General features: G+C 59.1%; 3 protein-coding genes across 4 annotated transcripts; 2 read left to right on the forward strand and 1 right to left on the reverse strand.

Annotated features, from left to right (window-relative positions):
* Positions 1–785: 785 nt before the first annotated feature.
* On the forward strand, positions 786–7686 carry RHBDF1 (rhomboid 5 homolog 1; the record flags this gene model as incomplete). Of its 2 annotated transcripts, XM_081090490.1 has the most annotated exons (16): positions 786–1102; positions 2044–2257; positions 2632–2841; positions 2934–3056; positions 3133–3290; positions 3686–3943; positions 4039–4150; positions 4252–4326; positions 4409–4570; positions 5375–5475; positions 5599–5662; positions 6028–6122; positions 6347–6422; positions 6493–6593; positions 6711–6864; positions 6995–7686. In XM_081090490.1, 16 exons carry the CDS (start codon positions 786–788, stop codon positions 7412–7414), a joined length of 2640 nt encoding a protein of 879 aa, XP_080946616.1. In that variant the 3' UTR covers positions 7415–7686. The 2 variants fall into 2 exon arrangements, with proteins under 2 accessions (XP_080946616.1, XP_080946615.1); XM_081090489.1 differs by lacking the exon at positions 786–1102 and having other exon boundaries at positions 1489–2257.
* A 447-nt stretch (positions 7687–8133) lies between these two features.
* SNRNP25 (small nuclear ribonucleoprotein U11/U12 subunit 25) lies at positions 8134–10970 on the reverse strand. Its single transcript, XM_081089624.1, has 5 exons — positions 10753–10970; positions 9635–9725; positions 9311–9416; positions 8960–9034; positions 8134–8695 (listed from the first exon to the last, which is right to left on the reverse strand). Exons 1-5 carry the CDS (start codon positions 10792–10794, stop codon positions 8638–8640), a joined length of 372 nt encoding a protein of 123 aa, XP_080945750.1. The 5' UTR covers positions 10795–10970; the 3' UTR covers positions 8134–8637.
* A 180-nt stretch (positions 10971–11150) lies between these two features.
* Positions 11151–14180, forward strand: POLR3K (RNA polymerase III subunit K). Its single transcript, XM_081089924.1, has 3 exons — positions 11151–11330; positions 11991–12078; positions 13596–14180. The coding sequence occupies exons 1-3, from the start codon at positions 11220–11222 to the stop codon at positions 13721–13723; spliced, it is 327 nt and encodes a 108-aa protein (XP_080946050.1). The 5' UTR covers positions 11151–11219; the 3' UTR covers positions 13724–14180.
* Positions 14181–14443: the final 263 nt, after the last annotated feature.

The following is a 14443-nucleotide window of genomic DNA, read 5'->3' on the forward strand; positions in this document are numbered from 1 at the left end:
TCCCAACTGCTCCTTTTTTTCTTTTCTTTTTTATTCTGGGCCAGCTTTAGCTCTGGCTCCAGCTCTGAGGCCTCTGCTGCTGAAAGCAGGTATCTGGTTTGTTTGGGTTCTATAATCGAAACAATGTATAACTCCAGCTCTGAGATCCTGGCTGGCTGAAAGCAGGTTTCTGGGGTTTTGTTTAGCTTCTTTATTTGTTACAATGTTTCAAACTGCAAGCTCAGAGGCTGGCAAGGCAGGCGGGGAATGTTGGAGTCCTCCGTCACTGAAGCAAGCAAGCCTCATGTTAGTTTCAAGCTGCCTGGCTGTCGCCTCCCATCTTGGCTGGCAGTTAATTTGCATATCGCCCTGATTAGCCAATGGGAAGGGTAGCGGTCATACGCCAATTACCATGTTCTTCTTTTATTAGATAGGATTGTTTATCTGGACTGTAAGCTCCAGGAAGGCTGGGATTTTATCTGTTTTTGGTTTCTTCTTTTCTCCACTAATGTGTCCCAAGCACTTAGGAGTGGATCATAGTAGGTGCTCCAGTATTTGTCACATGAGTTTATGTTGTCTGAGGACCTGGTATGTGCACAGCAATGTCTGTCAGGATGACCGAGGCGGGGACTGACTGCGTACGGCAGTGCTGAGCACACAGGACGTCAGCAGCCGGATCGTGACCACCCTGTTGGGGTTATCACTGCTTCTCCTTTCACCTGGGTCTGGACCCAAGGAACCTTCAGACACCTCTCACCTCCTACCCTTCTCTGCCACCCCAGGCCCGCCTTGCTGCACCCGGAACCATGAGCGAGGCCCGCAGGGACAGCACGAGCAGCCTGCAGCGCAAGAAGCCCCCCTGGCTGAAGCTGGACATTCCAGCTGTGGTGCCCCCGGCGGCGGAGGACCCCAGCTTCCCGCAGGCAGGCCCTGGCCAGCATGGGCTGTGGGTCCCTCCTGCCCAGCCCCCTCACCATGACCCCGTCACCCAGCCCCTGAGACGCCAGGCTTTCTTGCGGAGTGTGAGCATGCCGGCTGAGACAGCTTACGTCCCTTCCCCTTACCATGAGCCCCGCCGGCCGGTGCTGCATCGCCAGACATCGATCACACAGACCATCCGCAGGTATTGCGCCTTGCCCTGGCTGCTCCAGGGGTGAGGGCTGGGGCCGGGGGGACAGAGGCAGGCACACAGGGTCCTCTTTAGGTGCCGAGGCTGGGAATGGGGCAGGGCCTCTCCTGTCTCAGCTTTCTCCTGGGTCTTGTTCCCCATGTCACCCTCCCTCCTCCTGCTCTGGGGACCGACTCCTCTCACCTACCACCCTTCTCTGCTCCCCCAGCACTTTCTCTCTCCTTCTCTGTCTCCCCCACCTCAATGCTCTGGTCCCTGAACAGCCGACAGGTGCGCTTTGGGCGTGTCCACACTCTGCCCCTCTTGGGTTCCCCTGCTGCCCGCAGGGCCCTCCCACAGCGCCGGTCTCTCTCGCGGTCCCTGCTCAGGTACCTGCAGGTGTGAGTGTGTTAGCATCAGCTGGCTGGCGTGTGCATGGCTTGGGACCGCTTGGGAGCTGCCAGCACGGTTTGCATTCCCTGGGGCTCCTGACAGCAGGTGTTGGCAGTGTTTTGCTTGCATGTCCAAGGGCTGTGGGCAGCCTGCCTGGGCTTGCATTACCCATTTCTTGAGTTCTGTGGTGTCAAAGGTCAAACTGCTGCCCAGGGCTAAGCTCTCTCTGGATGAGCTAAGGGCTGAGCTCTGAGCACCATCTCTGGATTCAGTGTCTCCCCACAAAGCCCCCTCTGAGGGATGGGGCGTGAGCCTGGGTAAAATACTCACCTGGACAGGCCTATTCTCTGCGGTTCTAGTGGGAATTGGGAGTTGGCTAATTGTTTAGGGGGTGGCCAGCGCTGAACCCACTCATCCTCTTAACTGAACCCAGCCCACTGGACCCCAGATCCTGGAGTGACTGGAGGCTTGGGGTAGAGCATGCTACCCAGGAGGAGGGCTCTGGGGCCCCCGCTGGGAGGGGAGAGGGCTGGCGCCCCCTTGTTGAGCCCCTCCCACGGCAGGGGCACCGCTGACTGGTTCGGAGTGAGCAAGGACAGTGACAGCACCCAGAAGTGGCAGCGCAAGAGCATCCGCCACTGCAGCCAGCGCTATGGGAAGCTGAAGCCCCAGGTCATCCGGGAGCTGGACCTGCCCAGCCAGGACAACGTGTCGCTCACCAGCACGGAGACGCCCCCTCCGCTGTACGTCGGGCCATGCCAGCTGGGCATGCAAAAGGTATGCCCGCCCCTGCGGCCCCCCAAAGGCCTCTCTCTCTGCTCCCCTTGGCTGGGGCTGGGGACATAGCCAACCTGAGCGGAGGAGGTTCCTTGGAGCTCATGGTCTGGTGGTCCCCTGGAGACACCTAAGATACCTTCTGGGAAGGGGGATCGGGGCTGCACCATGGGGCCAGCTCTGGATGGGAGAGCATCCCAGGGTGAACAGCAGCGTAAAGGCACTGCAAGTGGGGAGAAGGACTCCTCTGGGTGCAGCAGGGTGGGGGTGGTACCCTAGCTGTCCAGGTGCCCACTGTGTCCTCCACAGGGTGGGGAAGGAGCTTCTGGGGTGACGACCTAGCCCCCCCGACTCCTGCGTCTCCTCCCCTCCACCAGATCATAGACCCCCTGGCCCGGGGCCGGGCCTTCCGCATGGCGGATGACACCGCCGACGGCCTGAGCACCCCGCACACGCCCGTCACTCCCGGTGCCGCCTCCCTCTGCTCCTTCTCCAGCTCCCGCTCGGGCTTCAACCGGCTTCCGCGGAGGCGCAAGCGTGAGTCTGTGGCCAAGATGAGCTTCCGCGCGGCCGCAGCGCTGGTGAAGGTGGGTGCAGGGGCTGGGATTGGCGGGGGGGGGGGGGGGGGGCTGGCCCCGGTGCAGGGGTGCAGGCCACACGCTCACCCCCTCGCCGGCAGGGTCGCTCGGGGAGGGACGGCACCTTGCGCCGGGCGCAGCGCCGAAGCTTCACCCCCGCCAGCTTCCTGGAGGAGGACACGGCGGACTTCCCCGACGAGCTGGACACCTCCTTCTTTGCCCGGGTGAGAGACGGGCTGGCAGCCGAGGCCTCCGCCCTCCTCCGTCTGTGCCTCACGCTGACCACTCGTGTTCGCTCAGGAAGGTGTCCTCCACGAGGAGCTGTCCACATACCCAGACGAGGTGTTCGAGTCCCCGTCAGAGGCAGCGCTCAAGGACTGGGAGAAGGCCCCGGACCAGGCGGACCTCACGGGCGGGGCCCTGGACCGCTCGGAGCTGGAGCGCAGCCACCTGATGCTGTGAGTGGCGGCGGTGCGGGAGCAGAGGGGGTGCGGCGGTCAGGAGCAGCTGGGACCCCAGGGCAGGGCTGCCTGGGGAGCCGAGGGAAGGGGTCTCCTTGGCTGCTGTGGCGGGGACCCAGGGCGGGGCGCCATTCGAGTCTCAGCTGCCCACCGTGGAACCGGAGCGCCGTCCAGAGCCCTCAGCTGGTCGGAAGGCGGCGGGGAGGCCAGGGGACCGCTCAGGTCTGGTCCCCGCTCCCTGCCTCCCGGAGGGGCTCAGGATGGCTCCTCACTGGCGGGGGGTGGGGGGTGGGGGTGGGGTGCGCAGGGTCTCACCTCACCTCTACCTGGGAGCACACGGAGCTGCAGCAGGACCCGGCGGGGGGTGGGAGCTGACGGTGCCCTCCCCGCAGGCCCCTGGAGCGCGGCTGGCGGAAGCAGAAGGAGGGCGGCCCCGCGGCCCCGCAGCCCAAGGTGCGGCTGCGCCAGGAGGTGGTGAGCGCGGCGGGGCAGCGGCGGGGCCAGCGGATCGCGATGCCGGTGCGCAGGTTCTTCGCCAGGGAGAAGCGGCCGTATGGGCTGGGCATGGTGGGCCGCCTCACCAACCGCACCTACCGCAAGCGCATCGACAGCTACGTCAAGCGCCAGATCGAGGACATGGATGACCACAGGTGGGGCCCGGGGTGGGACTGAGGGCCGGCCAGGCTCCGGGTGGGGCTGGGGGCCCAGGTTGGAGCCACCGCCTCTGCCGATGCTTCTGCCGCAGGCCCTTCTTCACCTACTGGCTCACCTTCGTGCACTCGCTCGTCACCATCCTCGCCGTCTGCATCTACGGCATCGCACCCGTGGGCTTCTCGCAGCACGAGACGGTGGACTCGGTGAGCCCCGCGCGCTTCCTGGGCCGAGACCAGTGAAGTCTGGGCTCTGGGAGGAAAGGGCCGGAGGGGGCGGCCTTTGACCTCTCGCCCCAACTTCCCAGGTGCTGCGGAACCGAGGGGTCTATGAGAATGTCAAGTATGTGCAGCAGGAGAACTTCTGGATCGGGCCCAGCTCGGTGAGGGTGGGGCCGGCAGGGCGACGGGTGAGGACCCCGCGCGGGCGGGGCTGGGCCTCAGCTGCGCATCCCGCTCCCGCAGGAGGCCCTCATTCACCTGGGCGCCAAGTTCTCGCCCTGCATGCGCCAGGACCCGCAGGTGGACAGTTTGATCCGCGCCGCGCGGGAGCGGGAGAAGCACTCGGCCTGCTGCGTGCGCAATGACCGGTCCGGCTGCGTGCAGACCTCGGAGGAGGAGTGCTCGGTGCGTGCCCCTGCCCGCGGCCAGCCCCTGTCTGCGTCCCTGGATGGGGTTATGCTGTGACTTCAGATGGAGCCGGGTATCCCTTATCCTAGGTCTTGGCACATGGCACCACCCTCTGTGCCAGGTCCCTCACGCCACATTCATCACTTTTCATCTCCAATTCCTCCTCCTCATCCTGTAGACCCGTGGTCGGCAAACTGCGGCTTGCGAGCCACATGCGGCTCTTTGGCCCCTTGAGTGTGGCTCTTCCTAAGCCTTAGGAGTACCCTAATTAAGTTAATAACAATGTACCTACCTACATAGTTTAAGTTTAAAAAATTTGGCTCTCAAAAGAAATTTCAATCGTTGTACTGTTGATATTTGGCTCTGTTGACTAGTGAGTTTGCCGACCTCTGCCGTAGACAACCACTGTGAGGTCTCTGATCTGGGTGTGCTTTCTGTGGGTCTTGTTTTGGGGCATGTCTTAAGTTTCCATAAGTGGTATTGCCTTATTTTTTCCACTAAACAATTACAAAAAAAGAGATTCATTCAAGTTTTTATTACATCATTGTATGAGGAGGTACCGAAGTGTATGCCAGTCCCTGGTTTTGGACACTGGTTGTTTTTAGTTTTATGTGAATAGGAATTATGCTCTTGAGCTGACAGTAGACACTCCCACTTGCACACACATTTCCGGAATGTGCATTTGTAGATTTTGGGTTGTGGGCTCAGGGGGATCCCAGTGGTTTCGCTTTTGCCTCCTGCCTTCTGGAAGCCGTGTTGCGGGAGGGGTGGGCTCTGACCGGACTGAGCCTCTTCCCACAGTCCACGCTGGCAGTGTGGGTGAAGTGGCCTTCCCATCCCAGCGCCCCCGACCTCGCCGGCCACAAGAGGCAGTTTGGTTCTGTCTGTCACCAGGACCCCAGGTCAGTCCTGCTGGCCCCGCTCTTGCCTCCCTGGGAAGTGGGGGGCGAGGGCGTGGCCGCTCCCCTTGTGGAGGTGGGCGGGAGGGCACAGAGCGGGTCTGACCGCACACTGGGCTCATGCAGGGTGTGTGACGAGCCCTCCTCCGAGGACCCCCATGAGTGGCCAGATGACATCACCAAGTGGCCGGTGAGCCGGGATATTGTTGGCTTTGGGGGCCACCCTTGTTATGTGGGGGAGAAATCCACACTCTCATTTGGATACCAAGAGGCCCCACCATGGTAGCCCCCGTTTTCAGATGCAGTGCCCCTGGCCTGTGCCTGGCCTGCCCCTCCACCACCTGCTTCTCTGAGCAGGTCGTCAGAGCAGAACCAGGGAGAGACTCGGGAGGTCAGATGCCATTATTTCAATTTGACAGACGGGAAAGCTGAGGCTCAGTCAGGGCCTGCCTTCTCCTGTGGGAGCCTGCCCATCTTGGCCCCAACCCCCAAGCACTGTGTTGGGGCACAGGGTTGGAGGCGGCCCCAACCCAACTCGTCCCCTTTGTGATCCAGATCTGCACCAAAAGCAGCGCCGGGAACCACACCAACCACCCCCACATGGACTGTGCCATCACGGGCCGGCCCTGCTGCATTGGCACCAAGGGCAGGTGGGTGTGCCTGGGCCTGAGCACTGCTCTGGGGCTCTGCGCTTCTCCAAGTCCTGGAATAAGGCGAGATACGCAGGGGTGGGGGTGAGAAAGGCTCTGGGCTTACCCAGGGCCGACAGAGATGGGCACGTGGGCTGCAGCCTAGGCCTGGGTGGTGCAGCCAGCTGCCTGTGCCCCGGGCCCCAGCCCCTCGGCCAGTTCCCAAGCCGGGCTTGCCCTTGCAGGTGTGAGATCACCTCCCGGGAGTACTGCGACTTCATGAGGGGCTACTTCCACGAGGAGGCCACGCTCTGCTCTCAGGTAGGCCTCCGGGGTGTGTGCGTCCCCTCGCCCCCAGCCACGGAGCGCGCTGACCAGCCACTCTGCACAGGTGCACTGCATGGATGACGTGTGCGGGCTCCTGCCCTTCCTCAACCCCGAGGTGCCCGACCAGTTCTACCGCCTGTGGCTGTCCCTCTTCTTGCACGCTGGGCAAGTGACACCAGACGGGCCGAGGAGGGCTGGGTGGCCTCAGGGACCCCAGGAATGGCTGGCCAGGGGATGGTGGAGGGGAGGCCTTCCCGGCTGAGTGTCCCCCTCCCCCCACAGCATCCTGCACTGCCTGGTGTCTGTCTGCTTCCAGATGACTGTCCTGCGGGACCTGGAGAAGCTAGCAGGCTGGCACCGCATAGCCATCATCTACCTGTTGAGTGGCATCACTGGTAACCTGGCCAGTGCCATTTTCCTGCCATACCGGGCAGAGGTAAGGCCGCCCCAGGGACCCAGCCTAGGAGCGTCTCCATTCGGCTCCTCAGTCCTGCTATGCTCTGGGCCATGAGAGGTGGGGTGGCTGTGGGTCCAGGAGTCCTGCTCAGCACCCCCACTGCCCCCAGGTGGGCCCGGCCGGCTCGCAGTTTGGCATCCTGGCCTGCCTCTTCGTGGAGCTCTTCCAGAGCTGGCAGATCCTGGCCCGGCCCTGGCGTGCCTTCTTCAAGCTGCTGGCGGTGGTCCTCTTCCTCTTCACCTTTGGGCTGCTGCCCTGGATCGACAACTTCGCCCACATCTCGGGCTTCATCAGCGGCCTCTTCCTCTCCTTTGCCTTCCTGCCCTACATCAGCTTCGGCAGGTTCGACCTGTACCGGAAGCGCTGCCAGATCATCGTCTTCCAGGTGGTCTTCCTGGGCCTCCTGGCCGGCCTGGTGGTCCTCTTCTACTTCTACCCCGTCCGCTGCGAGTGGTGCGAGTTCCTCACCTGCATCCCCTTCACCGACAAGTTCTGTGAGAAGTATGAGCTGGACGCCCAGCTCCACTGAGCGGGTGGGGGCGCCGGGGCCACGGGCCTCCAGCAGGCTGGAGCCAGGCACTGCCCACCGAGCCTCACGCCACGGGCTGTCAGCAGGCCCTGGGGGCGTCCTGCCCATTTCCTGGACACAGACCTTCTGTGCCTCGTTCACTGCTGTTGAACCTCTCGTACTCCGGGCATTTATTACACTCGTTCCTGTGATTACCTTCTAGTCTCCTGACGACCACCTCGTGTGGCCAATAAACGGACTGGGAGCGTTTTAGCTGCCACTAACTCGACCAGAGCTGCCGCCTCCTTTCTGCCAGGAAGTGTCTCAGACGCCTCCCCCAGGGAAGTCCGTAAGCCAGGCGGACCCACCTTGCTCCCTTAAGACCCATGGAGGAGCGGTCACGTTTCCCCACACACACTTACAAGGGCCCCAGCTCCAATTTCAGCCCCAGGCTTCCTCCCCTTCCAGGAGCCGGGAGGGCCTGAGGTGGATGAACCCCGCGGGCTGAGGCCGCAGGCCGGCCATGGCTGTGCTCTCGCACACAGGCTCCCGTTTCTCCACAAGCAGAAGCCAGCTGCTCTGCTGTTATTTTCTTGCTATAGAGCTCAGAGTCACAGGGTCGTGTGGCATCTTAGACTCAGGCCATTCTCTGCCCCTTGCCCTCCCTCCCCCCCCCCCCCCCCCCACGATGGGGCTGCACCAGGCCCTCATGTCCCGGTACTGTGGCTTTTTGACTTTTCAAACTAGAAAGCAAAGAGATTTATTCCGTACAGAGGGCCAGGCCCACAGCCTGTGGGATCGGCTGTGAAATTAGGGTGTTTGGGCCCAGAAGGGGTCAAACCTGGGTCTTTTTCTTTTTTAAATATATTTTATTGATTTTTTACAGAGAGGAAGGGAGAGGGATAGAGAGTTAGAAACACCGATCAGCTGCCTCCTGCACATCTCCTACTGGGGATGTGCCCACAGCCAAGGTACATGCCCTTGACTGGAATCGAACCTGGGACCCTTCAGTCCTCAGGCCGACGCTCTATCCACTGAGCCAAACCAGCTAGGGCAAACCTGGGTCTTGACACTGGCTCACCCAGTCCCACTCCGGAGGCCCGGGGCTCACACCGGCAGTGCCAGCTTTGCCCAGCTGGGCGAGTCCATCCCAGCACTCTCCTGTGAAGAGGGGACAGTGCCCGAGGCGTCCTCCTGATGGGGAGGAGCTTGGCCACCGGCACAGAGTGTCCCTGTTTGGAGGGTCATTTCTGCCTCAGTTTTTTGATGAAGGACACCTCATCCCGATTCCGGATACCATAGCTGGAAGAGAAGGAGAAGTGTCCAGTACCTGACTACAGAGGGCTCTGTCTGACTCCTCACCTGGGGCTTGTGAGAAACCAGGCAAGAGCAGGTGGGACGAGTGTGGGGTCCAGGAAGGCAAGCGGGGCAGTGCCACCCTCCCACAGACCCCTACCGGGCCAGCAGGCAGCCTTCCCCTCCACGCACACTCTTCCTCCCTCTTCCTGGCTCGGTGGGACCCTGACCTGCCAGGCCCTGCAGCTCAAGGAAGCGGCCTGAACTTACTCCCGGAGCTTTTTCCTGTCGTCTGTGAGCTTCTCTCCCGCAGAGGTTAGATGGTACGTCCTCCACACATAGGACCTGAGCGAGAGGGATGCCGGGAAACCGTGAGCAGGGGGAGCTGAGTGGCTGGGGCGTACTAGTAGAAGCTGCGTGAGAAGGGCTCTTGGTGCGTAGCCCAGCCCCTCGGCACAGAGCACCAGCCCTGTCTGAAGGACTGCGACAGGAGCTAGCTCTTCGCTCCAGTCAGTACTTGTAGCAGAGACCAGGTGATTAAGAAGCACGAGTCCAGCGCTGCTCCTGTGGAGCCCCACACCACCCCCAGGGAGGGCTGCAAGGAGCCGCGGCTGCACCTACCAGCTGATGTGCTGGATGCCGCCCTCGCGCTCCTGCCGGAGCTGCACGTATCGCTGGATGGCTTTCTTCAGGTCCAGGACCGTGGCGTTCTGCACCACAACCACAGCTGCAACAAGGGGCACCTGTGAGAGCAGATCCCACAGCCACGGCCACGGCCACGGCCACAGGTGGTGGGAGGGGAACCCAGAAGCCCTGTCCAGCCTTGTTTCTGACTGCGGCTCAGGTCCAGGCGGATGGGCTTGTGGATGGCTGCTCGGTGTCCCGCTGACCAGCCCCTGTGGAGGCGCAGCCTGCCTGGCTGGAAGGGAGGAGGGCAGCACTTACGCATGACTTCTCCATCCATCTTGCACACGCGGACTGTCATTGCTTGGCCATATTCCAGGGCTATTTGGGAATTGACCTCTTCCAAAGTGACCTGGAAAAGACCCAGGGTGGAGGTGAGTGCCTGGCTCCCTAACACCCCAAACAAGGAATATGCTGCGAGTGTCCAGAACGTGGTGCCATATTTTAGGAAGGACAAGAACGGGGAGTCTTGCTTACATATTAGGACAGGGGTTCTCAACCTGTGGATCACAACCCCTTCGGGGGGGTCGAACGACCCTTTCACAGGGGTCGCCTAAGACCATCGGAAAACACATATATAATGACCTATTGTTTTTGTGATTCATCACTATGCTTTAATTATGTTCCATTTGTAACAATGAAATTGGGGGTCACCACCACATGAGGAGCTGTATTAAAGGGTCGCGGCATTAGGAAGGTTGAGAACCACTGTATTAGGGCTTCCCAGTTTCTTAGCACCTTGAGCTCATGTTTCATCCACATTTCCTATTTAAAGTCCAAAGTGGACGGAAGCTTGGAAGAAAGGAACATAGACACAGGCAAGAACAAACAGCCCTGGATCCTCTCACCCAGGGGCTGGGTAGGAGGAGCACTGTGCTTGTCATTCATTCCGAGCCCCATCACCCATCAGGACCCAGACCAGGGCCTCGGGACAAGGTTTGGCAGGCGTGCAATAACAAACGCTGTAATACAATTTTTAAGAAAACAGAAATTAAACCCCATGATGGACAAAATAACATTGAAGTTTGAGATGGGAAAAACCAGTAATACTGACATAGTCTTTATTATTTTGCTTGCCACAGGCTTTCTTACACCAACTTGAGTTATAAACACACTGTATTAAAATGTCATGTGTCCCCGAAAAAAAAAAAAAAAGAAAAGGCATGTATCCTGGCTGCTGGAGGGATCTCGAGCCTTTTAAATCTCGAGCGAGAGCCTCGCTCGCCCCACCCGCGGCGCGGCCCGGCCCGGCCCGGCCCGGCCCAGGTTAGGACCCCCGTTTACACCCAGAGGTGCCTTACGAGGCCTCTGGGTCGCAGCCCCACCAGCCCCGGGACCTGTCCACGCCCCTCGCCCAGCCCGGCAGGGGACGCGCGCACCTGGATGGGCAGGTCGCAGAGCAGCGGGTCCTGCACCACCATGGCGAGACCCTCCTGGAACACGTCCACCGCCTCGGAGTGCGGCAGCGCCTCCTCTTCGTCCTCATCGTCCTCACGCGCCTCGGGCCGTGCCGCCTCCGCCTGCGCCTCCGCCTGCGCCTCCTCCAGGGCGGCTCGCTGCCCCACGCGCCCCGGGCCGCACCACCGCTCCGCGGGAGCCAGGCTGGGCGCGCACCACCGGAAGCACAGCACGCACTTCCGCAGTGGGCGTGTGGGGGCGGGGCTTCCGCGAGAGCCAATAAGTGCGAGGCTTTCCGCAGAGCTCGCTGGGAGCGCGAAGCCGGCGTGCCTATTGGTGGGCTGAGGGGTGGCGGCACGAGCCAATGAGAGCTGGAGGCGGGCCTAGTGTCGGCGCCTGAGCAACCGCGAGGGCTGCGGAGCCCGCGGGAGCCTGCGGGGCGGCAGTCATGCTGCTCTTCTGCCCCGGCTGCGGGAATGGGCTCATCGTGGAGGAGGGACAGCGCTGCCACCGTTTCGCCTGCAACACCTGCCCCTACGTGCACAACATCACCCGCAAGGTGGGTCCCGGAGCCCGGCTGGGGCCCGCGCGTCTCCCGCAGGCCTCCCGCGGCGCTCCCCGCCCGCCGTCCCGGGTCCGCCTCCACCCGCCCGTCTGTCACCCGCGTCCCGTCGTCTCTGCCTTGGAGTCCCCCTAGAATCCGGCCCTAGAATCGGTCCCTCCCGGTGCCATCACCCTGGTTATCGCCGTTCCCTCCCCCGGGGCTCCGTGCTCGCAGGTGCCCCTTTCGCTGTGGTCACAGCGGCGGCCAGAGCGGCCCTGCTACCGCCCGATGAGTCGGATGAGCCGGTCCCGCGTCCAGCACCCTCGGCAGGCAGTCCCCGCGCAGAGGGAAGCTGGCACCGAGCCTCTCTTCTCTGAGTCCGCGCCCTGAGGTGCTGCTTGGCCCCAGCAGCACCCCAGCCTCTTGGCGGACCTCCCGTCCCGCGGCCCCATAGCCGGGGCCTGCATGCCAACAGGTCTTCACATTCCAAGGCAGTGCTGCTCCCCGGCAGCGAGAACATGGTTTTCATTCAGCAGCTCTCCAGGCTGTGGCAGGAGGGGCGGCTGGGGGTGGGGGGTGGGGGGCCCTCGCGGGCAGGGGTGGGGGCTGGGTGTGATGGCCCGGATCTGTATGTTCACTGACGTGCAGCGTTTGAAGGCTTGCCGTTGTCTGTAGGTGACGAATCGGAAGTATCCGAAGCTGAAAGAAGTGGATGACGTGCTGGGTGGGGCGGCCGCCTGGGAGAACGTGGACTCCACTGCAGGTGAGAGGGGAGCTTGGGCATTGCTGAGCTGTGCACAGCCCGAGCTGCTGGCGGCTGCTGCATGTCAGACCCTGTGACCGCTTCTGTGAGGGGGGCTTCTAAAACTAGAAAGTGCGTTTCTTTTTTTTTTTTTAATGACTTACTTGTTGCACAGATAATACTGGCACAGGCCTTGGAGCCACACAGACCTGAGTTAGAGACTCGGGGTGACTTCTTCCTGTTTGACGGCCCTGGGTCCCTTGACCTCTCTGGGGCTAATTTATACTCATAAATTGTAAGAGCACAAAGCGGATTATGCAGTGTTTGGCACGTCAGGGGCACTGAACATGTGGTAGCTATGATAGCAACAATGACAGGAGCAATAGAAATCAGTCTAAGGGGAAAAAGAATCCTCTTTTTGTTCTAATGCAGAGTTTTACAAGTTAATACCAGAGAGCATTAAACTACAGTCTCAGTAAAATGAATGTTTATTTCAAGTATTAGTTTATTTCTGATAGAGGTTTATTTCTGACCAAAGAAGGACAGAGAGCCCTGTATACAGCCAGTATTGATAGGAGGAAGAGCTAAGTCATGATCAGTACTCTCTTTCCCCTATAGACGAACATCCAAATCTGCTATGTTAAAAATTTAGCATGGTAGAATTTGTCATTAAAGAATGGATTATGGCCCTAGCTGGTTTGGCTCAGTGGATAGAGCCTCAGCCTGTGGAATGAAGGGTCCTGAGTTCGATTCTGGTCAAGGGCACATGCCCGGGTTGTGGGCTCAATCCCCAGTGGGGGGTTTGCAGGAGGCAGCCAATCAATGATTCTCTCTCATCATTGATGTTTCTATCTCTCTCTCTCTCTCCCTCTCTGAAATCAATAAAAATATATTTTTTTAAAAAAGAATGAATTATGTATCAAATGTTCAAAATGGTGGTGTGAGAGTGTTTGGAGGTGTTTTCATCAAGAGCGGGGTTGGTTTCTCAAAGTGGGATCACTCTGAAGGTAAATACATGCCTCAGCACACTGTGAATAGGTGTGGACTGCGCGGTGAGGTCTCGGTAAGAACAGCTGAGATACTAACTGCCAAAATGGATCCCTAAACACAAGAGGAGGTGGATTGGTCATCCATGGGGTTTTCTCTGGGGGATGAGAGGGCTTGTCTGCTGCCCAGGTGATGGGTGTGCACCTGGAATGGAGGAGGCGGAATCTGCAGGCGTGGACCCTGTCATTCACACAACAGCCATAAGTCACCTTTTGTGCTTTGTTTCCAACCAGCCTCCAGCCAGATTTGAGAGGAAAAGTGGGACCCAGAGAGGGGAGGAGGGCTGTTTTCAAACTCCTGGATTCCCCCAGTGTGAGAGCATATTGGAATGAGACGAGACCACTGTTTGTGCCTTATGTCAGGGTACAAGGGACACCAGATAAGCCAGGAAGGTCTTTGCTGTCGTTCGCATTAACACCTACGTCTAACAGGTATGTTGGTCACAAACATTTTTTTAATGTGGGTCCCTTGTTTGTTTTTCTTGTTTCTAGAGCCGTGTCCCAAATGTGAGCATCCGCGTGCCTATTTCATGCAGCTTCAGACCCGCTCTGCAGACGAGCCCATGACCACCTTCTACAAGTGCTGCAATGCGCAGTGTGGACACCGCTGGAGGGACTAGGGCCAGGCTGGCCCAGCTGCGTGGTGTCTGTTTACCTATTCCTCAGAGTGGGTTTCCAGCTGGGAGCGAGCACTTGTGTCCTGAGGGCCTTTGCTGGTGTGGCGGAAATGGGTAGCCCATCTGCTGTTGTTGGCCTGGGTGTCCGGAAATGGGTAGCCCATCTGCCAGTCGGTGGATGAACTCATTAATGTCCAGGGAGATTTTGCATGTGGGGAAGATTATCCACAACTGATTATACTCTGTTTAAAGTCCTGTTCATTCATCTTTCACATTTATTGGGCAATTGACATTCTTTTACCATCAACCAATACTTAAATATTTATATTGTTGGCATAACTAATAAAGTAAAACTGATTTAGTACATTAGTTGTTCCTAAATATTTAACTGTTAAGTGCAAACTTAATTTAATCAAAATTTATTCTGAATATTTAATTAAAATGAAAAGTTTAATATTGCCTTCTCAGTGTTTTAAATGACTTAAGAAGTAGATGTGAAACCACAAATCATGATTCCAAACTTAACCACTATACTTAGGACTAAACCGGTTACAAAATTTCTAATAATGTGGATTTAAATTTTTTATTTCTATTCTTCTTCTCATTACACTAAATGTATTAGGTACTATGTTTTTATACTTCGTGTTTTCTTCTTCCACTCCGGAAAGAAAAAGGACGCTTTAAACTAGCTTGGGGCAGCCCTGGCCGGTATAGCACAGGTGG

This window comes from Myotis nattereri (genome assembly GCF_964212035.1).
Source record: "Myotis nattereri genome assembly, chromosome: 4".
Taxonomy (NCBI): domain Eukaryota; kingdom Metazoa; phylum Chordata; class Mammalia; order Chiroptera; family Vespertilionidae; genus Myotis; species Myotis nattereri.